The sequence below is a fragment of the Callithrix jacchus genome, chromosome 2 (assembly GCF_049354715.1).
Source record: "Callithrix jacchus isolate 240 chromosome 2, calJac240_pri, whole genome shotgun sequence".
In the NCBI taxonomy this organism is placed as follows: Eukaryota; Metazoa; Chordata; class Mammalia; order Primates; family Cebidae; genus Callithrix; species Callithrix jacchus.
The window spans coordinates 111,940,133-111,967,934 of NC_133503.1; the positions used below are offsets into that span (position 1 = coordinate 111,940,133).

At 39.9% G+C, this 27,802-nt stretch overlaps 1 protein-coding gene across 1 annotated transcript in view; it reads right to left on the reverse strand.

Annotated features, from left to right (window-relative positions):
* Window positions 1-5,242: 5,242 nt before the first annotated feature.
* Window positions 5,243-27,802, reverse strand: part of RGMB (repulsive guidance molecule BMP co-receptor b) — a 28,276-nt gene continuing 5,716 nt past the window's right edge. Inside the window, exons 4-5 of the mRNA XM_002744783.7 lie at window positions 23,368-23,876; window positions 5,243-8,934 (exon numbers count right to left, since the gene is read on the reverse strand). Coding sequence (XP_002744829.2) covers window positions 8,266-8,934; window positions 23,368-23,876 — 1,178 coding nt within the window. The 3' untranslated portion in view covers window positions 5,243-8,265. The remainder of the gene's footprint in view (window positions 8,935-23,367; window positions 23,877-27,802) is intronic.

Below are 27,802 nucleotides of genomic sequence, written 5' to 3' on the forward strand. Positions count from 1 at the left end.
CTACATGGGGACTGTGATTTGCCAAGGTGTGTAGTACGTGACCAGCAATGGCTAGTGATAATTTCTCCAATAGCAGCTTTTCCTCAGAGTTCTTTCTGTCCCCAGTTTATCCCTAATTCCTGAAGTCATGTTCAGGGCAAATGGTTGCTCACAAGTCAGGGTTATTCTTTTAGTAGGTGTCTTAAAGAATGTTTGCTGAATTTCTGGGGTGGCTACCATGAGGAGGCCAGTAGGAAGCACCTGACATGCATGACTTTTACATTTGGCCTCATGCACTCTCCTAGGAGCCACGTGCACAGCACCTCTCCCTCATAGATGTGTCTAAACTCTGCAGAACTATGGCCAACTTTTAAATTCTTGGATGTTCACAGGGGCATACATCCAAATTTCATTCTAGGAATAGTTCATAGGTTTGCCATTTTCCAAAGGTGAACATAAAACTATCCATCTCAGGTCCATTTCTTAGTAATGTAGGTTGACCACTAGGTTTGTATCAGGTCCTATGCTAAAAACTTTTAAATGCTAAAATCTTTAAAATGCACAATAGCAAAGACTTGGATAGATTGGATAAAGAAAATGTGGCACAATTACACCATGGGATACTATGCAGCCATAAAAATGGATGAGTTCATGTCCTTTGCAGGAACATAGATGAAGCTGGAAACCATTTTTCTCAGCAAACTAATTCCATTTGACCCAGCAATCCCATTGCTGGGTATATACCCAAAGGATTATAAATCATTCTATTATAAAGACACATGCACACATGTGTTCATTGCAGCACTGTTTACAATAGCAAAAACCTGGAACCAACCCAAATGCCCATCATTGATAGACTGGACAGGGAAAATGTGGAACATATACACCATAGAATACTATGCAGCCATAAAAAATGAGTTCCTGTCTTTTGTAGGGACATGGGTGAATCTGGAAACCATCATTCTCAGCAAACTGACACAAGAACAGAGAATCACACACCGCATGTTCTCACTCATAGGTGGGTGTTGAACAATGAGAACACATGGACACAGGGAGGGGAGCATCACATACTGTAGTCTGTTGGTGGGGGCTAGGGGAAGGAAAATGGGAGGGCAGGTTGGGGAGAGATAACATGGGGAGAAATGCCAGATGTAGGTGATGGGAGATAGAGGCAGCAAATCACATTGCCATGTGTGTACCTGTGCAACAATCCTGCCTGATCTGCACATGTACCCCAGAACCTAAAGTACAATAAAAAAATATTGCCTAAGGATTGCCTATTTTATTGCTTTTTTCAAAAAACCAACTATTTTAGTCATTTCTTTCTATGTTTTCCTGTTTTGTTCATTTTGCTCTTTATTATTTTCTCTTTCTACTTCCATTAGATTACTAATTGTTCTTTTATAACTTCTTGAGTTGGACTCATTAATTTCAGCATTTTTATATATTTCTTATATATGTTACTGGTAGAATAAAAGGAGATTCTGAGGAGCACTTCTTTTAAATGTGTACTACTTATATACATAATAAAATATGTCTTGGGAAGAAATATAATAACTATCACATCAAACTTAATAGTTCATGGGTGGTATTCCTTATAAAATGGCAAGTTGTCAATTGAAAGACAAGTCAATCAATTTGTACCTGACACCTGCAAGGAAGTTGTGATTTAAAACATCTGGATTTGAAAAAAGTCAATCAACTTAAAGAAAAATAAAAATTATAGTAAATTTGGCTATTGCTAAAAAAAAAAAAAAAGAACAGGAAACCAAACACCGCATGTTCTGACTCATAAGTGGCAGCTGAACAACGAGAACCCATGGACACAGGGAGAGGAACATCACACACAGGGGCCTGTTGGGGGATGGGAGAGGAAAAGCAGGGGTTGGGGGACTAGGAGAGGGATAGCATTAGGAGAAATACCTAATGTAGATGACAAGGAGATGGATGCAGCAAACCATCATGGCACGTGTATACCTATGTAACAAACTTGCACATTCAGCACATGTACCCCAGGATTTAAAGTGTAATAATTTAAAAAATGCAACAAATTAAACCTCACCATGAATGTTGGAGGTGTTAAGTTCTTTAAGAATTCCCATTATAAAGATGAGGAAACTGAAGCCTAAGTACAGCTTGGCACATCTAAGGCCACACAATTAGCAAAATAAGTGGATTTAAACTCAGAACTGTCTACTCCACAGCCCATAATCTTGACCACTATTGTATACTGCCTCAAGGTAGAATACATACAATAAATATCCATGCACAAATGAATCTTTCATAATGGTCTGCAGCTCCAAATGTAACCAGAATGCATTCTGTACTTGTTATTTTGCTTTGTGAGCTCCTTCTGTCCTGTTGCCACCCTTCCCCCCAGCACCCCAGATAACTTTCCCAACCTCCAAATATCATCCAGATTTCCAATTTGACAGGATGCTGAGGATCTTGTATTGTGTGCTGCCTCAAGTTGTTTCACCCGTTTTTCCTTTTCCTTCCCAAGAGGGAAGATGAACATTCATGAGCTGACTCAGGCCCAGAATCTCTCCCTTGCACTTAGGGTGAGCCAATCAATAACTCAATCCACAGTCCTCACTGTGCTGATGACCAACACTGCATTAGTGGCATTGCTATTTAGCAGCTCAAAAGAAGGTCTCACTAGAAAAAAAATTTATTGTCCCCCTCTGTCTCCCCCTTCAGTGAATCCCACCTTACTTCTTCCTGTTAGAAGGCTTTGGAAACCCTCTGGGTTATCAAATAGCACCATTTCCCTTGGCGGTGTTACATTATTGATTGAGATAATGTTATTTTCTGAAAATGTCATCTATGGCAGGTGCAATTCCTACTTGGTTAATTCATCTGTGGCTAGGTCTTGTATATTCAGTCTGGTAGCAGAATGCTTTTTTTCTCTTCTGGGGTTGGAATTTTCATTAATGAAATAAAAACTGGGCCATAGAAATAGAGCCTGTGAAGAACTCAGAAAACATTGTCCTGTTGCTTTCTTCCTGCTGAAGTTTGCTAGACCTACTTTATTACATTGCAGCTGGCAGGACCGGTTTACTCAATTGGTTTAACCTTATTCCAAGAAGGCTGAGGGCACACATTCTGGTTTTACAGAATGTTAGTATATCCTGCTGGACGCTGGATGCCCCAGTCTTCTCGTAAATCTATAGCGTGATCTTAAGGAAGGTGAGACACAAAGACATCACCATTTCAAGCACATATTTCACTGGCAGGGAGCCAGGACATAATCTTTTGGATACAAAGGACAGCGTATTCTATTATTTAGTTGATAGTGTCAAATGGCATGCTTATTACAGTTACTTGGAGGAAGAAGGGCAGTATATATTTTTAAAAGTCTCGCTCTGTCACCCATGCTGGAGTGCAGTGGCATGATCTCAGCTCACTGCAACCTCTTCCTGCTGGGTTCAAGCGATTCTCCTGCTTCAGCCTCCCATGTAGGTGGGATTACACTTATGCACCACCACGCGTAGCTAATATTTGTATTTTTAGTAGAGATGGGAATTTCACCATGTTGGCCAGCCTAGTCTTTAACTCCTGACCTCAAGTGATGTGCCTGCCTCAACCTCCCAAAGTGCTGGGATTATAGGTATGAGCCACCATGCCCAGCCAAGGAGCAGTAAATTTAAAGGAAAATACCATCTAAATAACAATTGCGTGCATGTGACTTGTCCATTTGGAAGACATACAGAAAAGGGATAGAAGCAGAAAGAAACACTATGGTGAGTTAGGTAGTAAAATAATAAAGAACTTTGAACTGCTTCTTAATTACTTCTCTGTAGGGGAGACATTCTTTGGTTCACATACAAATAGAACTGGGAGAAAATCTGCAGCAAGGTATCTTTGCTCAGAAAGGACAGCAGCGATACAAGACTCTGTTACCCCAGCTAATTCCAGACAATAGAATGCTGCCAATACTACAAAATTAAAAATAAACAAGATAAGAAATAAATCAGATAACTAACAGGACTCAGGGTTGATATCGCCATTGGGATTTTGGAGTTAAAGCTTCAGTTCCCAAACAGCTGGAGGTCTGGGAATGATGAGAGAACAGTAAAGAATTATTTTTGACCTTTAAGCATAAAAGTCAAATAATCTATACTCCAAGAATGTTAAGAAAAGAAAAAAGAAAAAAAAAGTCAATCTATAGCACATTCATTGTGACTACATCACAATGAATGTGCTATAGATTATTTGCATTTATTCAGTACAGACACGTCACTGGGTACTCAGTGATGATGTCACTTCATCCTATTTTATGTGGTTCAGTTGACATGATTCTCTCTCGTTTTTGTTTGTTTGTTTGTTTTTGCTCTGAACTGCTACATGTAAATACCAAGTGCAGTGGTTAAGCTTTTTTATTTAAGAAATGATTATAGCAGGTGTGGTGGCTCATGCCTGTAATCCCAGCACTTTGGGAGGCTGAGGTGGGCAGATTGCTTGAGTCCAGGAGTTTGAGGCCAACCTGGGCAACAAGGCGAAACCCTCTTCAGTCTCTATATAAAAAAAAAAAAAAACCCACAAAAATTAGCTGGGCGTGGTGGCATGCATCTGTAGTACCGGATGCATCACTTGAACCCAGAAAGTCAAGGCTGCAGTGAGCTGAGATCATGCCACTGCACTCCAGCCTGGGTGACAGAGTGAGACCCCCATCTCAAAAAAAGAAAAAGAAAAAGAAATGATTACATGTATGTTTACCCCCTAATCAGAATTTGATCCATTTAGTATTCTACCTAGTAACAGTGCTTTCCTGTGCCTTAGTTTCAGTTATTTTTCTAACTTTTCTACCCTTTGGTGTGTTTCTTGAACAAAGACCAACTTGTGATTTCTTGATGTCTTTTTTTTAAACCCAAGAAGTGAGGATTTATGTTTTCAAGCCAGATAATCCTGCCCTCTCAAATCTTCCCCACCAGAAGTAAGTCGTTAGAGTTCACGTTGCCTTAAAAAGAATTTGCGTGCAGGCTGCTTATCTTCACGGGACCAAAACTGTCACTAAAGACAGAACTTTGGGACAATCCTAGTGGACCAGTCTCACAGATACTGATTTGTAACTGCTTAAGATTTAAAAAGAAAAAAATGACAGTAGTGCTATAGTTTAGAAAGTAAGTGAATTTGTGGGCAGGTGGTATGACTTACTGTCAGTTACTTTTATGGATTTTATACAATTTCCCCTCCCGAGGCTCCCTTTCTACTGCAGCTCTCAGTTCTTCCAGCAGGTGTCCCTATAATCACAGAACAAACATTCCACAGCATGGTATGTAACTTTATTTTTCTAGCATAATAATTTAAAGTATTTACACACTGCACACTCACTGTTTACACAGATACGTATTCATATATCTATGAACCACATCTAAAGGTTTCTTTGCAAAGACGACACACTGTGGAGGGGGTTTCCAAGCATAACAAAGAGGACAAAAAAAGTTTCGAGTCTTTTAAAGACAGCCATGTGGAGCATCTGTGAAAGCCAGTGTTCTCCCCCATTTTAAGCTCCCTCAGGAGACCTTTGAACAGCTTCAGCCTATCCACGTGTTGGTATGACCTGAAACTCTTCTAGCTAAGGTTTCAAGAACCAACATGTGCAAGCAGTATTTTCTCTAGAAATCTCAGAAAGCGAGAAAATAAACCTGGCCCTTTGGTAGAGAAATACGTGTACTTCTGAAAGTAATCTGTGGGAACTGTTTTACAGGATCACTGATTATAACGGGAGAATAGCAAAATACACCATTACTAGCGATGCAGAGTGCTTTTAAGCATCCCTTTCAGCTAAATGATATGGCAAAATAACCCAGTCTTCTTTTCCCAACTATCAGTAAGGGTGGTTATTTTCCCTGAAAAGAGCAAAGGTATATTTTATTAATCATTTACACTCTTAAACCCAGATCCTATAGAAATTTCTTCTATTACTTTTACTTCACTTTCATACTATTTGCACAAAAATAGTGGTTAAAGTATCCTCAGTATTTTTCCTCGCTTGTACTACTCAATCATAAAACATTATTAATTAACAATAGCTTCTGAATATGTATATGGCTCCATAGGTGAACAAAAAAGCCACAGTTCAGAGCTGATGGTAATACAACTTCTATAAAAGGAAGGTGGGCTTAGGTTTCAACTCTGCAGTTGAATTTCTATGAGTAAGAAGCAGAGTGCCTTCCTTATTTTCCCAGACTCTCCAAGGTTATTCTCTTATAAACGCAAGGTAGAGGTTTGTCACCATCCACATCTCCACTCTGTTACTGGATGGCACATCTAAAACTTTACAAAATGACATCTTTCTCCTGCCAGTCTGGGCCTCTGACAGTCACTGATCAACAGGACACGGCAAAAGTAATTACCTGGAGAACTAAAACTAAGCATAATCTTGGCCTAAACTACTACGGTATTTAAAGTTCATATCTTTTATTTCCATTTATGTAAACTTATCAATAAATTATTAAAGTACAAACGGCACCACTTCTTCTTGAAACCAAAGATGTACATCTAAATATAACAATAGAAACCTACCTATCCTGGAGTTAACTTTCTCAGTTAACTGCTCCTGCCTTCTGCTGTTCTTTTCCTTTTGCAAGGAGATGCCAACAATGGAAGAGGCAAGGAGAGATCTTACTTTATAGGAATTCTCCATTACAATGAGCAGCTGACTAAATCATACTCAACTATAGGTGTTAAGAGGGAGAGTACCTGACTTCAGAGACCACCTGGGGAGCACAATGCTTGGTTAACATAAATACCTGGATTAAGCAGTACCGAACTGGCCGCACACTGAGTCAGGCCAAGCAAGATTTTCTGTCATTGCCGCCCCACTCCGTTCCACTTTGCGTGCAGACACATCAAAGACTGCGATGAAGATCATGGTATGGACGACAAGGAAGAATGGAAAACTTTGTCATGGAATCTGGGCCTGTACATTAGAGAAAGAACCTAACAAACCCCAGTACTTTAGATTCATAAGGTGAGGTTGAGGAGGGCTTCCTGGAAGTGGAAAAAGAGCTGTGAGTTTCTGGGCTCAACAGCCAAGAAAACGTTAAGAACAGGTGCTTGCTCGTCATATAGATTAAAAAAAGAGCAAGGCGTAATGATGACTAAATTTATAGTTTCATGTTTTAACACAGAAGAATTAGGGAAAACTGTAATTTAAAAAGGGGCCTGGGGGCCAGGCGCAGTGGCTCACCCTGTAATCCCAGTAGTTTGGGAGGCTGAGGCGGGTGGATCACAAGGTCAAGAGATCAAGACCATCCTGGCCAAAATGGTGAAACCCCGTCTCTACTAAAATTACAAAAAAATTAGCCAGGTGTGGTGGCATGCACCTGTGGTCCCAGCTACTTGGGAGGCTGATGTGGAAGAATCACTTGAACCCAGGAGGCAGAGGTTGCAGTGAGCTGAGATTGTGCCACTGCACTCCAGCCTGGTGACAGAGCAAGACTCTGTCTCAAAAAAAAAAAAAAAAAAAAAAAAAAAGAAGAGGTGTATGGGATGAGAAAAAGTCTGGGAGTTACTGAGGTCTAGCAAGATGCCTGGAACTTGTCTATGAAACTGCAATCACTAGACCCTTTTTACCTACAAGTACAGCAGTTGTTATGGTTCAACCTAATACACCATGTGGGCTCAAATATACAACAATTAGAATTGAGAGTAATCAGTATAGTATTAATACCCCCCTCCTGAAAAAGTAACAGTTGTTAGGAAGAGAGCTTCTTCACATCAGTGTTTAAGAGTCAGAGCACCTGTAAGGGGGAGTTAATGATCCTTTCAAAGTGAGGGCAGAAAGGTAAAAACATAGTTCAAAGGAACGAGGCAGCTCCCGAAGGTGGCAAGTAAAAGCTGCACACCGTGGCAAATCAGTAGCAATGGGAAAGGGCAGGAGGGTACAGCCAAGAATAGATACAAACAACAAGTCACCGTCAAAGGAAATGCTGCGTATGGGTGTCTGTGTATATGTACTATACATATTAACCAAGTATACACATAAATATTTAATATATAAAAAATAAAGTGCTTTCTAACAGGCCCCTAGGCAGGGACATTATAAAACATTTCACAAAACTGCAAAACAAAATTGATACAATCAAAGAACACTACATCCAACATTATGTGAAAACAGCCGAACACAATTATGTACAATCTGGTGGGTGTCCCAGGACAAACGTCCTGTCATATACATGGTATATACATATATACTCTTTTACTCAATATATTATGACAATATATATTTTAAAATTTTGTTATAGACAAAAAATAAAAAACCAAAACAAAAGACAACCCCTACAAAAACACGATAAGGATCAAGCATGTGAGTCCTAGACTGACAGACAAATTGCTGCCTCCACGAGGAGTCCCATTGCCACTGCTGGGGAAAATGTGCCAGCGTTCCTTCCTTGGGTGCAGTGCCTCCACGTCCTCCAAGGCACTGTGGGCTGCAGCGGTAAAGTTGGCATCACCAGTTGTGAGCAGGTCGAAGACACAGGACTGGAAATAGATGTCCTTCACTGGCATCTTCTCATGACATTGAGTGTTGGCAGTCTCCAGGGTGTAGCCAGGCCAGGCCTGCACCAAGGAGGTTCGAGGCAGGCTATGTCCCAGGATGGCAGACACCTGGCCCTGCCCATCATCGATGCGTTCACTCACGGGGCAGCCGTTCATGCACAGCTGCAGGTCCTGGCTCTCCTCGTAGGACATGGCCAGGTCCTCAGGCATACGGATAGCAAGGGTCAGGTAGCGACCCACCTGCCGCACAAACACTGTGGTCCCTATATAGCGGGCATGCATCTCCACATAGTGACCACTCTCCCTCTCCACGATCCGCAGGCTCTTGGCATCGCCGTCCCCACCACTGGTGGTGCCATCCACAAAGGCGGCTGGCAGGTCATCTGTCACAGCCTGGTAGACTTTCTGATCTGTACACTCATGGTGGGCTTTGAAGATAATGGTGATCTGTAGGAAGGAACATGTACAAGGTTTAAGAGAATGGGAGGGAAGCAGAATGGGACAACCCTCTACAGCAAGAGCTCCCCTTAATTTTGAAGTTAAGGCAGAATTTCCAAAATGGACCCAAATGCTAGCACCTCAAAAATGACATCACTTTCAGAAAATATTTTATAAAGTCCCATATATTTAGAATTAAAATTTAACATAAATCCAGGGAATGTGCATGAAGAAAATACTTTTACTTTCCAGAGAGAGAGAGAGAGAGAGAGAGAGAGAGAGAGCGCGCGTGAGCGAGCAAGCAAGAGAGCAGTGTTGCTATTGGAATATAGCCTTTTCTTTTTTAAAGTGACAGGGTCACACTCTCTTACCTAGGGTGGAGTGCAGTGGCACATTCATAGCTCACTGCAACATTCAACTCCTGGGCTCAAAGAACTTTCTAATCTCAGCCTCCTGAATACATAGGACTGGGCATATGCCACCATGACTGGCTGATTCAAAAAACTGTGTAGTGACAGGGTTGGTGGTGGGGGAGCAACAAAAGGTGGGGGTTCTGTGCTATGTGGCCCAGGCAGGCCTTGAACTCCTGGCCTCAAGCGATACTCCCACTGTCATCCCTCAAAGTGCTGGGATTATAGGCATGAGCCACCAAGCCAGGCCAGATTATGTGCAATTTTTATTGATAATGTATATCTTGTCTCCTTCCAAAGTTGGTAAGTCACGGCAACTTTTCTTTTTCTCTGAGAAAAGAAAAGGGTTCATCTCTTTTTTTTTTGAGATGGCGTCTCATTCTGTCACCCAGGCTGGAGTTCAGTGGTGTGACCTTGGCTCACTGCAACCTCCACCTCCTGGTTTCAAGCGATTCTCCTGCCTTAGCCTCCCCAGTAGCTGGGACTACTGGCACATGCCACCATGCCCCGCTAACTTTTTGTATCTTAGTAGACATGGGGTTTCTCCATATTAGCCAGCATGGTGTTGATCTCCTGACCTTGTGATCCATCTGCTTCGGCCTCCCAGTGTGCTGGGATTACAGGTGTGAGCCACTGCGCCCAGCCAGAAAAAGGTTCCTTGCTAAGTTATTATGCAGAAACTTTAAGGGGCTTAATTAGCAATTAATTAAAACAACTTTTCTTTCTACAAAGATTCTTCATAGGACTGAAAAACCATATCCTATGACTCACCGCTATAAACTTACTCATTAGAAATAGAGAAAGAGTTGAGGAGAGGGCACCCCAGTAACAGCCACCACTCATGTGCCCCAGGAAAGATTTCTATTTGTCCCTTAATCAAATGTTTCACACCACTGGCTAATCCTTCCAACAGGGAAATCACCTGGCAAATACGGCTCCTAAGCGCTGGCAGAGACTAAATACCCTAAACCTAGTTACAGCAAATGTTTTCCCAAACAGCATCATAGTCCCTTAACTCCTCAGAAACCTTTTCCCAGACAACTCTCAATTCTCCACACTAGGCACATAAGTTCATCAAAGAAAAAAAAAATCGAATAATACAAAAGCCTCTCTTTTGTAAACCCATGTTCTTTCCTGCAGAATCCTTTAATTAGAACAGTTATTTAAAAACCTTGTACACCTTCACCTCCAACATGTCCAACATCTCTGGGACAGGTGGTAGAGGGAAGATAGCTGAAGACAGGGGCTGCTGTGTCACACAAGATGGAGAAACTATTTCAAAGAAAAAAATAAGACTACATTTTGAAATTTGTATCATGGCTAGTAACTGAGGCAACAGAATTGTTTCTTCTTGAAAAAACAAAAAGTATTAGGTGACTTCAGTCAGGAGGAAGGTAGACAAGCCAAACACCCTATGAATTACTGTGGATGGAGGAAAACTTCTACCTCCTGCAAGAAGACTAATCAAAACAATAGACCCTTGTGAAAAAGGCCAGAAAATGCCCCCCGCCCCAACCCTCAAGTTTATGTCTGAAGTTTTCCCCAACTCAGCCAGCATTTGCTCACACTATTTAATTCCACATGTTCCCACTCGTGTTACTTGACTGGAATTTTCCAGCCATTTCATTTTACTTCAGCCAGTTATAAAGCCAGATCTGAACCAGCTGCACTGTAGCAACACTGGTTAAATTCATATCCGTTGTTTGCAGCTGCAACTAAAAACCAGACAATGTACTATGAAAATGCTGGGTTGTCTCCCTTCCCAATTACCCTGAGCCACAACTTGATTTCAGGAAATTTGTTGTGCATCCAACCATAGGACCTTTCAGAGTGAATGGGGGTTTTGAGTTAGATATCTAACGGGACCATAAAATAGATTTATTTGGTGGCTCTAAAATCAGTTGACAAGCGTTTTTTTCTTTAAGGCATGCTGGGGTCCCTTGGAGATGAAAAGATTGATTCAAGAAAATTTTGCACCTGAAAAAGTTGAAAGTTAACAATACAGATGGTTAAAATAAGAGTTAGCAATAGACTTTATACAATCACTATGCTCATTTTCACCTGTAACATCCACTCAAAGATTAAACAAACTCTTCAATAACAGCTAAGTAACTTGTCTTTCTAGTCTCACAAACCTAAAATTTAAGCCAACCTGATATTACTTGCAAGAACTGACCGCTATTTTGTTCACCTTAGGAAAAACAAAGAGGATTTACTTGTGTTGGGCCAACAAAGCAAAGATACCCCATTCCACAAAGTTTTCAAAGAGCAAGCCAGGGTCCATATTGAGATGGGTGGAATAGTTCCATATGTCTCACCAAGGCTGTTTTTTGCATTAAGTGTGTCAGTTCCAACTCAGGAACTCCAGGACTCATTTCAAATACCTCCCACATTATTGTCTTCTGCTATGCCAGTGACATTAACGTAACTCCTACCTATCTAGAAGCTCAAAACAAAACCTGACTTCTCCTCTAGTATCTACACCTACAAAATATTCTAGTTAACCTAACAGATTTGTCTTTCCAATTTACTCATAGTGATTTTCTCTGAGACAAGCAGATATTTCTCTTGTTGCTTCCCTACTGAGCAAGGTAATTCTCACACAGAGCATATGTGTAGAATTATCCCTTGAATCAAAATGCTGAGGGTGAGGAACTGATTGCAAAGCATGAGTGGGTTTCCTGAGTAGTCCCCTGCAGTTTAAGTATGCACTGAACAGGTACCTAGAGATATAATCAATGTAAATGTAGAAAACACTGCGTAATAGTTTCACATGACTTAAGTTTTATCATGCAATTTCATTCCTCATAACAGTTACAACACGAGCTTTTAAAAAGCAAGCACTCAGTCAATGAAGGGCAAGAAATTCATTTTCAGACTTTCTCTTCAGAAAAGCAAAATTTATTCATTTTTAATTCTTACTTTAGAGCAAAGCACAATTTAATTTGAATTTAAAAAAAAAACACCGGCCAGGCGCGGTGGCTCAAGCCTGTAATCCCAGCACTTTGGGAGGCTAAGGCGGGTGGATCACGAGGTTGAGAGATCAAGACCATCCTGGTCAATATGGTGAAACCCTGTCTCTACTAAAAATACAAAAAAATTAGCTGGGCACAGTGGTGTGTGCCAGTAATCCCAGCTACTTGGGAGGCTGAGGCAGGAGAATTGCCTGAACCCAGGAGGCGGAGGTTGCAGTGAGCCGAGATCGCACCATTGCACTCCAGCCTGGGTAACAAGAGCGAAACTCTGTATCAAAAAAAAAAAAAAAAAAACAAACAAAAAAAACACCAACCTTTTAATATTTCCAGCTAGCAGCCATTAGAACATAAAAAATGAATATTCAAAATTGTATTCAAAAGCTCACATATAGATAATTTAAAAATGCTAGCTATACTGCTTACTTTCCCCCTCTATGACTAATCTGTATTCTGTCATAATTCAATTTGGCACATCTGTTCTTTGCCACACCATTTATTATTGATAGATGGCACTTCTGTGCATTTAAAACATCAATGCCTTTTGTTAAACCTCCTCCACCCAGCCCCTCTCAACCCCCGCCTTAGACAAACTACTCCAGTTCTCTTCATTCATTTTTAATGTTTCACTCCCTGAGATCTTCACCACCCACAAGGTTTATTGGGAAGAGAAAGACAGCAGCTACAAATCAACCCTTCTACATGAAACAGGCAACAAGAACTGAGGAAGGTTTGCTGTGAAATAATTTTAAGAGGCACCTGCCTCTCCTTCCCACCAGGAGGAAAAGAAAACATTAAATGAAATGAGGTAGCCAACAAAGAGGGAAATACACAGGTACTGCCTTGCCAAGAGATACAGAGACAGCTATCCAAGGCACAGCAGCCTTGCAAAATGCTGCACAAAAAAAACAGCAGACTTCTCAAACAGCTGTGCACCTTAACTATTTGAGCATAATGCATTTTTGAAGAAACATTTACGTATTTAATCAGGCCATTTGGCACTGTGAGTGCAGAACTTTTCTGGAATCCTCAATATGCGAACTGGACTTTTAGACAGACAAACTCATCTCTGGGCTCTAGATTGGTCAGTCAACTAAACTGAGAGTCACAGAAATTAGCTTGAAACACATGGAAACATAATTTTGATATGCACCTGGTTAAAATTCTGCCGTGTCAAAGAAGTCAATACATTTTATTTCATATAAGTAGCTGATGTGTCTACTTTGTCATATCCTCTCGGTGCAATGATAGGTGGAAAAATAGCAGACTCTAAGGGAGAATAAGAACATGGTGCTTACATCCCCTTTTACCTTACACATGGTAACAGCATGCAGCCCCTACAATTGGTCTTCCCCACTGAACAAAAAAGAAACCATTCCAACAAGAGCTCATGCTTCAAAGGAGAAAAAAATATACATGCTCTCTCTCTCCATTCCTAAAACACCCAAATTTTTCTTCCAAGGGTTAATTTTTCTAAATGTTAAGAATTCAGAGCCTAGGATGCTCTGAAGCACCTAAAGAAAGTAGAAGCCTTCATCTGATTTTATATAGGTGTGTACATATATAACAACCACATTATTATATTACTTTTTTTTTTTCTGTATTGGTACTTATTTTTAATCTATATAATTGGTCAAGGACTATGTGTTTTATTACTATCCATTTATGTCTACTTCTTTCAGATTTTTGCTTTATTGATGATATATTATTTGGTGCATAGATATTCAGGATAGCTAGTCTTCATTACAGAGTATACACTTCATCATTATCAAGTCCCATTCTTTGACTAATTTAATAATTTTCATCTTAAAATTGCAACTTTTTAAATTAAAATGACCTGAAATGTTTTTCTCTAATACAATTTTGAATTTGTTGCTAATTCATTTACTTCTCTTCATGGATGTGCATACTGGATCTTATTTATCTGTTTGCCATGCCAATTTTATTTATCTTTAATTATTCTTTCCAATATTTTCATATTTTTTTCTCCTGTTCATTTTACTCAATGTTCTCAAGTCTAACTTCCATAATTAAGTCTGTATTTTTGGTGATATCCATTAAAAGATGAGTGCTTCTAAAGTAAGTATAAGCCTTTGAAGGTACCTTTCTTCAAGTGTCTTCCCTGGTCCCACCCTTCCCAACCTGCCAGAGTAATCTTGAAGTGTGAATCTTGGCTGGAGCAGAGGGACTCTGTCCAGACAGGGTGGCAACTGTCCCCTGGTTACATAAAAACTGGGGAGAACTCTCTCTCTCTCTCGTGGGGGGAAAAGAGGCATATTAATTTAGAATAACTCTTTCTGAACAATTTCATGCAAAAACCAGGAGATTTTATATATGCCATATAAAAAAAATTAGGCTAGAAAATATTTGATGTCACTGATAATTTTCCTTTAAAAATTACGGAAAAAAAAACCTCTTAGGAAGCTATGAATTCAATGAACTGGAATGTAATTTTACAATCACCACTCAGCCTACGTATCAAATACCTTATAAAACAAATATATATAGGAAGCTGAATTTAAGATCCATAAAAATACATTTTGTTAAACAATTTTATTGGGACTAGGACAAGATACTAACAGTAAGAAAGTACTGTGTTTACAAGGTGAGTGGCAGAATAAAACTCATAATGTGGACTCCACTTGAATGAGACTAAGAAATCTGCTACCTTCAAAAGAGGTATCCATTTCTCTAGCCTCAAGTCTCTTTCTACAGAGCTTGGAACATTTACAGGATCCAGAGAAATGGAATGGACCAAGCTTATTCTTCAGTGTTGCCCTAGGTAATAAATACGTGCAGAAACACGGGCTGCCTTGGCTGCTGAAGGGGTACTTGGCAGCAGATGGAGAATGAAGAAACCAAACCAGAGTGGAAGGACACCCACAGCTGAAGGCTGCTAGGGTGGTCTGGAGAAGCGGCATCAAGCTCAGTGCCTAAAAAAGAGAGTGAAAGGGAAGCTGGCCCAGGAAGACACATAAAAGGAACAGGCACAAAAATGCTGGCTTCCCAAGAGTAATTTCTGTACAATTAGGACCAGGAAGGCTGGAAGCATAAATAGGTGCAGAGGTAGGCAAATTAGCCAACTTCCTTGTACAGACCAGAGCAACACTAGGGTGAGGATGAGGAAAGGTCTTTGTCCTGTAAGTCTTGGTCACTCCAAAAACTCCAAATGGAACCTCTCCCTTAGCTTGTCTGTTGTGTTCTGACTGCATTGTGAAGAGGCCAGGAAGTGCAGGAACTCACTATGGTCCTAGATATGAAGTCAGCCCTGTGTGGACAGTATTACAGGCCTAGGCTGCCACCTACTTCAGGCTAGAGGCTAAAAATATTTTGAAAAGTGAGAGCCAGGGCTGGTGGCAGTAACTCACAGCTGAATATGCGGTAGCATGTCTTGCCTTCAGGCATTCCCCTTCCTGGTGCAGAGGCGGCAGGGCTGCAGACCTGAGGCCCTGGTGGGAACTTAAGCAAATGCTTGGGCCTACGTTTAGCACAGCTGTTTTCCAAACCAATGGGATTAGAAAACCACAGCTTCTTTGATCATTTTTCAGCTTTGGGAGGTGAGCAAAAAAAGTAAAAGGGCTTTAAGGTCTTCGCAATACACTCTCTGTCACTTCTAGGTTCAATTTTAAGCTGCCAGGGCTTAAAAACAAGAAAAGGCCCATGAGAACTCAGGAATGAGGTGGTTAGCAGTGGTCACTATGTATTTCAAGCAGTCAGTTAACTGAAATGCTACAAAGCAGTATCTTTATCTCTGCATTTTTCTTGGGCCGGGAGAAGGGAAGACCTCAGTACCATGTAAAAGCACATGCATGTACATCTGTTTATGCACACACACGCCTTAAAAGGAAACAGTAAACTTTGACCCCTATTTCAGGAGCACATGGAGAGCAGATGAGGAATTTTAGATGCTGTTATGTCAATTCTATCCACAGTATACACGCTATGTCCTAACATGAAAGAACCCCATGTTCTTTTGGCTCCAACTCTTAACTGGGGCATAAAAAACTCCTTTCTCCATAGAACCAGTTTCACCTAAACTTTTTAGACCCAATAGCTCTGTGATTTCACTGTTAAAGTCTGTAACTTAAATGTATGTTAGCTTTTAAGTTATCACTTAACTGACAAGTTGGCCAGCTTCCTTGTCAGTCTGAAAAGTCCTTAAGTTACCCCACCCACAAGAACACAAAATTCAAAGCAGTGGAAGAGCAAGTTCTACTGCAGTCAAAACAAATAAAGACAAAATGGGTAAGGTAGCAGCTTCTATTGTTTAACACAGTAGGTAACTTTTTACATGCTGCATTCCACACTCGCAGAAACTGTTTGGTTAGCATTAATTGAAGCCAACAAAAAAAGGATCAACCATTCAATGTTTCCTTCTCGCCCCTTCCCCTCAAAATGTTGACTCAAAGAAAATTTAACCAGGCAGAGAGACATTTGGAAATGTGACAGAAAAACAAGTTCTAACTCTCAGCTGTGTATCAGACTTGGCCTCATGCCCCTGGTTTAAACTATGGAAGAGTGTGGGTTTGTTTTAAAGCAGTAGAGGTCCACAGCACCCTCATGCAATCTTGCCTGGCTCATAGAGGGACAGGCGCTGGGTTAATTTCACTTACAAATAGGGGGTTCTGAAGGTCTCTTCCTCCTTCCAAACCACATTTGGGACAGAGGAAGCACAGTCAGGGAGATTAGAAAGATGATAAAAGACTCATTATCGAGAGTTTTTAATGTGTAAGGATGAAATAAAGGCTTACCTTGTTTGAAAAGTTTAGCATAAAAAAATAGCCAGGTAGCTCATTTATCTTACAAAATGATTTTTCAGACTTATAGGTTCATCACACAGCTAGTAATTTCCCCATCTTTCTCTTCTTCCTCTCCCCACGTGTACTCTGGAAACTTTTTACCTCCAGGCAATTTACTGAAGTGATATAAAGCAAAGTTGAGTACTTTCTGGACCTAAGACCTTATAATCCAGTATGCACAAGGGCTACGTGGGAAATAGAAAGGGACAAATATGAACACTGCCACCTGGAACTACAGATGATTTCTGTTCTTCTGAAAACCTGGCTTTTACTGTTTCAATATTGCTTCTACGAAAAAAAAAAAATTCAAAGAGTAAAAATAGCTAACATGAGAGTTTTAAGATGAGACGAGACTCTGGAAAATGAATTTAAGAACTGGTGCCTGCGATAGTCAAATTCTAGAAAGCTTTTTGGTATAAAATCAAAGATCGGCAGCTTTTCAAAGGTGGGAGCCAGAGTTCTAGGCCCTGCTAGATTGTATGCAGGTGAGGAAATAGCATTCCTACTGTGGGAGGTGGAGACTGTACCAAACCCCAGGAGTAAAGACAATGACTTGGCAAGGAGGGTGTTAGTGTGGGACCAACCTTTGTAGCAAGCCCACTCTCCTGGCCCTTCTTGACACCCCTGCCAACTTGGCTAAATGAGTAATATCAATTGGAACCAGCTTGTCAATGTGGTTCACCCCAGTGTTCTACAAGAAACCCTGAAAACACTGGGTTTACACACAAACCCCATGCTTTCCCACCAACTGTTGTAAATTTTAGTTATGTGCTTACACTGAGGCAAAGGCTGCATTCATCTCTGCATCTCCCACAGTGGACCCTTTAGTACCTTCTGTTTCAAATACTGCACCAAATTAACCATACAATTATCAGGATACGATTATCAGAGAAATGATTACATTAAGCAGGGAGCGGTAACTGCAAAATCCTTTCCCACCTGTTCGCAATATGCCTCAACCAGTCAGAACTTCTTAGCATCTTTGTAAAGCAAGGAGGATCACAATAAGGAGCAAATCTCAAAGAGGTGGCAGGAATTACCAATGTAACAACACAATCATAACAAAAAAAAGAGCAATCTCAGATTATAAAGATTAGTTACAATGTATCACCAAGACAGTTGTGGTTTCCTTGTGGAGGGAAAATGTTCTATATTCCCCCCCAAAATATACCATGCACCCCCCTCTTTGTAACACTGCATGCAAGAACAGTATCCCTAGATTTCAAACACAGACCTATCAATGGAAGGAGCAAATCCCTTAGTCCAGAAAAATAATGATAACCACTATGTAGCTTACATGGTTTCCATAAAGATGCTAAAAACATAATGGGTTGCAAAAACTTGGCTACAATAAATGTACTAGGTCTGGGGTCAACAGAGGACAGATTTCCAAAACTTTATGCAGAGCTATACTTAAAATGACAGCTGAAAGCCTTTGCAATGCAGGCATGCCTGGTTCTGATTTTGTAACCAACAAAGAATGACCCAGAACACTGGTTTACATGCCCACATGCTGTTGTAGAACAGTAACTACATGCTAAGGGGCACCAGAAAGCAGGAGACCTACCTCATGCTCTAGAAGCCTACACAAGGTAATGGTGTTTCTTACAGTTGAAAACTGTGGGTTATAGAGTTTGAAGAAGACATTAATCAAGAGCAAGTCAAACTGTCTTTCTGCATCTCCAGTATCATCAACTAGTGGAAATTTTCAAGAAGTCCCAAGAAAGTAGCTACAGAATTTGAAATTCAGGGGTAAGTTTGGAATTTAGACTGTATCCATATACCTGATGGGCAGGGTATGCTACTATGCTTTGGACAGGTGGTGAGTGCTGCCCATAGAATTACCAGGAGCCCTTGGCAGCACCAAAAACATACAAGATAGGCACCTCAGATCATCCGCCCAACTGGCCAACAGTCATTGGGCTTGGTCAAGTACAATGAACACAATCCTTTTACAAATTCAAATATCTTAAACCACCTCTCTCACTCAAGGGTGAGGCACAGTAAAGTGTAGCAAAAGTTCTGCAATAGGACCTGTTGTCACCCTCAGTCTCTGCTCCTACTTTTTATTTTGTGTTACTGAGGTGGAAGGATAGAATAAGAAAGCAAGAGTGGTGAAAAAGGATAAAATCACGTTAAAACAAAAGGAGGCTGGGCGAGGTGGCTCACGCCTGTAAACCCAGCACTTTGGGAGGCCGAGGCGGGTGGATCACGAGGTCAAGAGATCAAGACCATCCTGGTCAACATGGTGAAACCCCGTCTCTACTAAAAATACAAAAAATTAGCTGGGCATGGTGGCACGTGCCTGTAATCCCAGCTATTCAGGAGGCTGAGGCAGGAGAACTGCCTGAACCAGGAGGTGGAGGTTGCAGTGAGCCGAGATTGCGCCATTGCACTCCAGCCTGGGTAACAAGAGCGAAACTCCGTCTCAAAAAAAAAAAAAAAGGAAAAATAAAGAGAAGGCATTCAAACTACTTGTACAAAAATAATTACTAAAAACATTCCCATTGTTTAGGTATGCCACTTAATAATAAATGAATTTCTGCACTGAAAAAGGACTAATTTTGAATTCCCTGGAGACTGGCAATTTTAACATATGTTACTGGGAATACATTTGCAAAGCGCAGAATCTTTCATAAAAAAAGAATTTAACCCCCAATCACCTCTGTGATCATGGCATATACAGATTCTTATTGAACCCACTTAAACAGAGATATGAAGATCCATAGAATGAACGAAACAAGAGTGAGACTGAGAGGTTGCAAAAATAACATGGAAGAAGTCAAGCATCCTCACAGACGAGCTGGTTTCTCTCGAGTGTGTGAGGCACAAAACTACTACTGACACGTGCCCTCTCTGGAGCCTGTGAAGGGTGGGTTACCTCCTTCTGCAAAACAAAACCTGCCTTTCTTCTCAGTGTAGCTAACTCTGCCAGTTCAGAGCCTGTCCCTCTCATCTCATTCTGAGTGCCTGCATGCCTGCAGCCGCCTCTCACAGCCAAAGGTGGGAAAGATGGCCCAGAGCTGATGTGGATGTCAGCCGAGGTGTGTCTGTCTGCCAGACACCCCTGCGGCCTCTGGGGTGGAGAGATGAAAAACCAGCTCTGGCTTCCCCTTCAGAAACACACCTACATGGCAAGGTAGCCAACTGCCACAGGCTCCTCCAAAGACAGGGAGGCCGGCAGAGGGCAAAACTAAAAACACAGAGGCCTTAAGAAAGCATACCTGTGCACACCATGACCAACTGGAAAACAAGCCCTACCTTTCCCAGGGAAGTGGAGGAGAGGGCCATGGTGGGGAAAAAACAATAGACAGGGAAGATGAGGGAACATCACTGAGCACCGCAGGCCTGTCTGCCTTAAACTCATTGCTTGCCATGTAGAAAAAAAGAAAAGGCTTAGCCAATATATGGCCTCAGATGACTTCATTTTATTTTATGGTGTTTAGATTTTTCCCCCACTTTGCCTTTTTGTGATGAGGAAAAGGGTGGTACTTAGGAACAGGCAGAGCTCACAAAGTTGGAGTTGAAGATGGCTTGCTCAAGAGGCCAGGTTCCCAGGACTGAGCCTCATTGAGCAAAATACCCTAGGGTCTAGTGCTTCAATGCAGTGTTAAAGGCAGCGGAATGAAAGGATGTTTACAAAAATTTCACTATCACAGCTGGTCAGCTAGCCAATGACATCATCAGTCAGTCTCTCAATCTAGAGGCACTGAACACGTCAGTCATTAAAAATGCTTGACCACACAAGGATGGTCTGGTATCTACCTACAAGGCACAGTACTAGGTTACCCAATAACTGGTCTATGCACGTGCTTAAGTTCTCAGTAAAGTTGGGATTACCATGAAAAAGTTTTTCAAAAGATTTTTTTGAAGAAAGTATTGCGGTAGACATCAAGGGAAAATTTCAGATCTTATTTACAACTTATTTTATAAGCACTTTGTGCCTCTTATTGTTTTTATTTTTCTTACCACCACTTTTTTGTGCTTAAGGTTTTTAAAGATTTTATTTTGCCCTGGGTGAGTAAAAGGAAATTGTATTGCAAGATTTTAGGCCTTTCTTTGGTTTCACCAGACCAGGTCATACTAGAATTGAGATAGGTCTTCAAGAGTAACCTTCCAGATGCTTATGAGGCTTTGGAGAGAGTTAAAAAAAGAAGGGAAATGGGGAGCCAAACCCAACAACTCCTAGAGGTCGTGAAATGAAGCTACAGAGTAGTTTGTTGCTGGACAGCATGGTCACCAGATGTGGAAAAATACTTTCCAATTGTGCAATTAAAGACCAAGCATTCTCATCATCCACTTGAATTTATGTCAGAGGACCACTTTCTCCCAACTTTTTTCGAATGAATAAAACCTTTGATCCTTATTCCAAACTGAGGGAGAAAACAAGATTATACTTTTAATTTATTTGTTAAAATTACAACAGATTCAACTGAAATAAAATGATCTTAAATACTTCAGTGTAAACTGTTCAATTTATAAAACAGCAATATTCATAAGGTTATCCCTCACATATTTTCACCATAATCAGTAACAACAGAATTTTGAAAGACTGAATAACAGAAGTGACATGACTGGATGGAAGGCATGGAGAATAAAATGTCAATACTGGTTCTTGTGAAGAGAACCAGTATTTCCCCACGTACAAGCTCTGATTAATCTCTACAGTTTTGTTTGAAGGTTACTCTGCCAAGCCCTCAATTATTTGCACAACTGATGACTTTTTCCATACCCAGTGGACTGCCTTCTTTCAGTTACCCAAAGACTATTCCCAGGTTTCATGTGCCATATGCCTCTGCAGCAATAATGGATTTGGGGCCATGTTTCTCTTATGAGTCCATAATTCTATAACTTTATATATAACTTATAGCAAATACATATTCCGAGATATTTATAGAAACAATGATTTGCATACATACAAAAACCAGAGAGAGAAAAGTTTATTTTGAGATGCGGAATTAGGTAAGGTAAAAGGCAAGCTTGAGCTTTTACTGAGAGTTGAAGTATAAACATTTTGGAGCTCCCCTAAGATGTCTAGACCAGTGTAACAGTAGTCTTTGTTTAGGGCAATGACTTCTAATCTTAAATTTGTGACACCCCAGGGTATCTCCAGATATCTCCCAAGGTGTTGTAAAATTTCCCCCACAACTGCCAAGTAAAATAACTTCAATTCATTTAAAAAGTATGCCACACATGTTTGGACGCAAGGGAGGGCGTCCTGGAATCAAGAGAACAGTCATAAGTATTTCAAAAGCCTGAGCCTTACCTCAATTACATTTAAAAAATCTAAACCAATTTTTGAATAGATACAATAAACGCAGGAAATAAAGTAAGAAGTGATGGTCTACGTGCGTGGTTTTGTGGTTGGGGAAGACAGGGAAGGAGGTGGTTAGTTGGGACACTATTTTAGTGAAAAACCCTTTTGACTTTACTTACTAATGATTGAGTTAGTACTGACTGTCAATTAGAAACCTAGTTCGTAGGTCCTCTCTACCTGCTTGCACTAAACACTGGTGCCTTGAAGTTGGTTTCAAAGATCTCTGTACAGTATTAGTTTATTTGAAACAAATGAACACAGACCATATAAAGTGGCAGCTAGGCATGGTAAGCTTAATTTTGTCAGTATTTCCCTTAGCTTCTGACTGAAACTGTTAACCTGAGGCCCTGGGATTACACAAAGGTTACACATCGCTGCTCTGCAGTATCTAATTCTTAACCTCCTTGGTCATTAAGAGGTTAGTAACTAAAACACCACTGTGGGTTTACCACTGGGAAGTTGGCTTATTGTCATTATGTTTTACTATAGCTTCCAAATATCCAATAAAATATATTTCCTGATAGGTCACTGCCTCAGGCCTCACAGCTTTCTTTATTCTGAACACGCACTTCAATCATCTAATAAATCTGAACATGGATTTCTTCAAGAAGAGTAACATACATATGCACTCAAAAAAAGGGTATCATTTAAAAAAAGCATATTTTTTTTATTAGACAGGCCTGCCTTTTCCCTGGAGAACTCAATTTTGCTGTTTACTTTTTAGTCTTCATATCGCTGTCTATTTAAAATTAGAACTACATTTACATTCCAGTGAGAAATTCCTTACTAAATAATTTTTACTTAACCCTTTATCAACTGTTAATTGCTCTCCAGAAAGAAGTTTCTTTTAAACTAATCCCTTTATAGCACATTTCAAAAGTTATCTGAAGAATCAAACATCAGAAAATTGAGTAGGGAGAGGGGAAAAAAGAAAGTATACTTGCCTTATTTGTAGCAGTAGCACTGGATCCAGGGACCACAGGCACATTTGTCACTTGAACTGAAAGATAATTATTATCTATGAGTGGCCAGGCTCCTTCAACTTTGCATGTCTGGAAGTGATCCTTGAAAGTTCTGAGGTGAGGATCTCCAAATAAGCCACAAAAAAGGTAACTGGGAGGGTTCTGATCCCCCCTCCTGTGTTCCCTGACTCCAGCATGGCTATGATAGTTGCAAGGATCATGGGTCACTTCGGGGTTGGTAGAGGATGTGGGTCCATCCTTGGAACAATTCCTCTGGCTCATGAGGTCACTGATACCCAACACGGCAGAATGGTATACCAGGTTGCCACGGCAGGCTTTTGAAGTTCGCTGGGTGCAGCCAGCATAGGCACGCAGGGCCTTGCAAAACTCAGAGTCAAAGCCGTCAATGGCAGAGTTCAGGTGAGAAGTTAGGGACACAAAGTCTGTGGTACATTTCTGAATTCGACATTGGGTTGGCTGTTGGCAGTCACCTATAGAAAAGAAGATGAGACCAAACATTTGTAAACTCTTCATAACTTCCTGAGCTACATTAGAATATGACACTGTCCTTTGGGAACTGTTGGTTCTATTTTACATACTGTACTCCTATTTTAAGAAGCCTTCAGAAATAGGGTTTCATTGTGCTCCTGTGTCTCTCTCAAATTAAGCACTGGAAGAAAAACTGCATGTAATTAGTTAACTTAAAACGTTAATGCATGAGCCACTGTGAGTGAACATGAGTCTAGTCCAGCGTTTATAGGTTGAGATTTTAAGGGAATAGTCAATAAAATATTTTATCATTATTGCTATTTGTTTATAGGTTTTGGAAAAGATTTCTCTATTCTAAGGTTATGCCAAAAACATGAACATTGTTTTGATTTTCAAAATTGCATAACTTGCTTCAGAAGGCATTGTAAAAGCAGCACTAAGCACAAAACCATGGTTTAAACCTCCACATCTCAGGAAGGTATAAAATCCTAAATTATAGTATAATTATTTAAAACATCTTTACTTGATTTACCTGTATGGCTACAGAATAAGATCATCAAGGAAAAAAAAAAAAATCCAAGTACTGTCATTCTACTTCTGAGGCATGTTTACTAAGAAACTGTAAAAAAAAAACTGGCACAATTTCCTAATTTCAACAAAATGGAAATGCTCTAAGGAGAAGAAGAAGAAGAAAAAAGATTCATTTCACCAAGCTATATATTTACTTTTTCCTTACCATCTGTATCTCCATTACCCTAGGATCCCAGCTCCCAAGCAGATCACAAGTAAGAGCACAGTAAATAAACACCAGTGACACAAACATGAAAAAGCAAAGTTTTACTGTACTATTAGTTTAAAAAAATCAATTTCCAAACGATGCTTTTTAACATTAGGTTCTCAAACAAAAACTTACAAAATCTCCTAAAGCACAAGAACTGCCAATACTAAGTCAGTTGTGTGCCCCAAATAATTTAATATTCTGTTCCATAAAATGGAAACAACAGACTTATTCAAAAGAGACACTGTTCTTTATCATCAACTACAAATTTTCTATAAATGAACTGTAATACATATTTGTGCTACATAAAATTCTTTATAGGTCTTTAAACTATGAAGAAGGTCTCTGAATCTCTAAGTCTTAGGGTCCTCTTCAGAAAAATGAGGAAGTTATTCTAAGATGAACTCTGTGATCTTTCTAGACAGCAAATATCTTATAATTTGCATTCTGGATAGGGGAAAAAATTCAGGGCCAGTAGATTATTATTAAATATATAATTATTTCAAGATGTGGATGTGATAAACTTTAGGATGATATCAAGATTTAGGGAACTCCATCTGATAAAGATTTAAAATTAAGCCTAATATTGTCTTAGAAAGCTATTTTAACATTTTCAGCAGCAAACTGCTCTTAAATCTGAATTTATTAGCCTGTAATCTGTTTCTAGCTTTAGCTGGAACAAATAGGTGGAAAGAGACAATTTCTGAAGACAACTCTGTCACCATTTTTAAATCTGAAAAACCAAAAAGGGGAAAATATTATGTAGTCTATGTTTGATATTTACTTTAACCTAAGTAAAAGATGAAAACATTTTAATACGTTGGAGCTATGGATTTACAACAATTATCAAATCATACTTTCAAAAAGTTACAAACACATCTTTGTGTGTAATCTATTTTGTTTGCTCAGTCCAAAGCTGACAAAAGTAGCTGCAGTATTTACAGAATTCCTCTTTCCAAAGCAGATCAAGTCACTTTCAGGTATTTTTTTTTTCTAGAATCCAAATCAAACCAAAACAGAAATCAACCAACTAAACAACCCCAAAAGGCATTAAAGCCATTTTGCAGATGGAAAAACCAAGGCAAAGGGAAATTAAAGGGCTTGTTCTGGCGGAATCATAAAACAGCTAGCATTATTAAGCCAGAACGTGGTGCCTTCCCTCAAAACTTGTTGTTTTTCCATCACAGGTCATGTCTCCTTTTATTTCCTAACTCTAATGACAGTACTTGATGGTTAAAAAAAGACTTAAGTAGCTACTGTATTTTTTTTCTTTTAAAATCAGATACATGGAAAGCAAGAAAATAAAGACAGGGCCAAGATCTCAGTAATGAAGAGCTCTTAAGGCTGCAGATAAATGACAGCACAAGAACTTCCCGCTAAACTTGCAGTGCCTATTTGTTCTTTTTATGGTCTATAAAATCTGTCCGAGCATATGTTTATTTATAATTATTTCAAATAGTCATAAAATATCAAAAGTAAGAACAGTATGGAAATGCAGATGGAATCGTTCAGAAGGGAATAAAAGCAGAATTTAGATTCCCAGCTCCCTTTTCATACCTTCCTCATTATCCCACAAATCTTTCCCTTTTTCATAGCAGGTTGGTGCTGACTGCTTAAAGAAATCTCAAATCAAACAGATCGCCTTAGTTTTTTTTTTTTTTTTGCTTTGGATAAATCCTTCAACAGCCTTTTACTACAGAGATGAGGGGAGCGAAGGGGGCTAGAGAGAAAGTACGTTTGGGTCAGCATTTTCAGCTTCACTGCGGGCTCCTGTATAATGACAAATTTGTAGCATACACCCAGAAATATCCAGGCTTCATGAATTTATAATGACAATGCACACTTTGCCTGTTATAGACAGTAAAGTAAACCTCCTGTCAAAATACCAAGACAATGCAGAGCAGAAACAATCTCAAGGATGTAGCCAAGAAGGCCATGAAGTGTATGAGTAAGCAAGTAACCTCCATATTGGATCTCCATTCAGGAATTGCAGAGGTTTGCTTAAAAAAAAAAAAAGTGCAACTAAAAGTATTCTTTTTATACTCCTCCAGAGGCAGACTTCAAACTCTTCACTCTTTAGTTACAGATTTCTCTATTTTTGGGACAGACCATCCGTGCAGTGTGATAGCATTTTCAACATTTGTGGGTCTAGAGCTTTCATTTAATCATTTTTTAATGAATCAAACATAAAGACCTCACCATTCAAGACAGTTTCCTTAACAACAGGACTACATGTGTGAATTTGCAGCACATCGCCACTGTGTAATAAAGGAAATGAGATATGCTGAAGCTGAATTAAGTGAAATGTGGAGCCATATGGGGTGCTGAGGCATATGATAAGGATCCAGGCATAAAACATACAGTAGTCCATCTGAAAGAGCACTCGCTCTCTTGCTAGGCTCGCTTCTCTCAGAAACACCCTGGGCATTTAAGTAGCACCACTCTCCAAAGAAATCTCTCAAAAGAAGCGTTCTTTTTCTTAACCAGATAAATTGCTTCAACAAGTTGTCCACAGAAATCACTCACCACATTCTGTTGGGTTGAATCTAATGGTGACTTAAATGAAGACACAGGAAGATACCGAGAGCTTCACATTCCAAATTCTTGAACTAAGACACCCTACTTTCCTAAAGATTTAAGCCAACCTCGTATGCCTTTCACAGGCCAGCAAAGAAATCTTCGAGGACCATATTCCAATCCTGTCACAGGATCCTATGGCAACTATGGGAAACAATATTCAAGCAGCCAAAGGGGACAGAGTCCCCCTAGCACAATTTCCATTTCATGAAACGTACATTTTGGTATTATGGACACATTTTTCACATAAAACACTCCTGAATATTATTTTTTAATATGTCAAGAAAAATTATCCATGTAACTACATGCAGTTTGACACTATTTTCTAAGGTTGAGTTACTAACAGAAAGCAGTAATCATTCTAAAACTTTCTATTACCCTTTTTTAAAATTAAGTCGTCAGTCTTTTCCCTAATTGATAGTGTTAAAAAGCAGTTATTATATCACAATGCAAAGCTATGCTAAGTAAATTAAGTCCTCTCAAATGCCAGATCACCCCCACCCATTACTTAAAAGATCTCCCTGATTTTTAGCTCGGCGGGTGTGGTTTAATAAAAAAGTAAAAATCACTCCG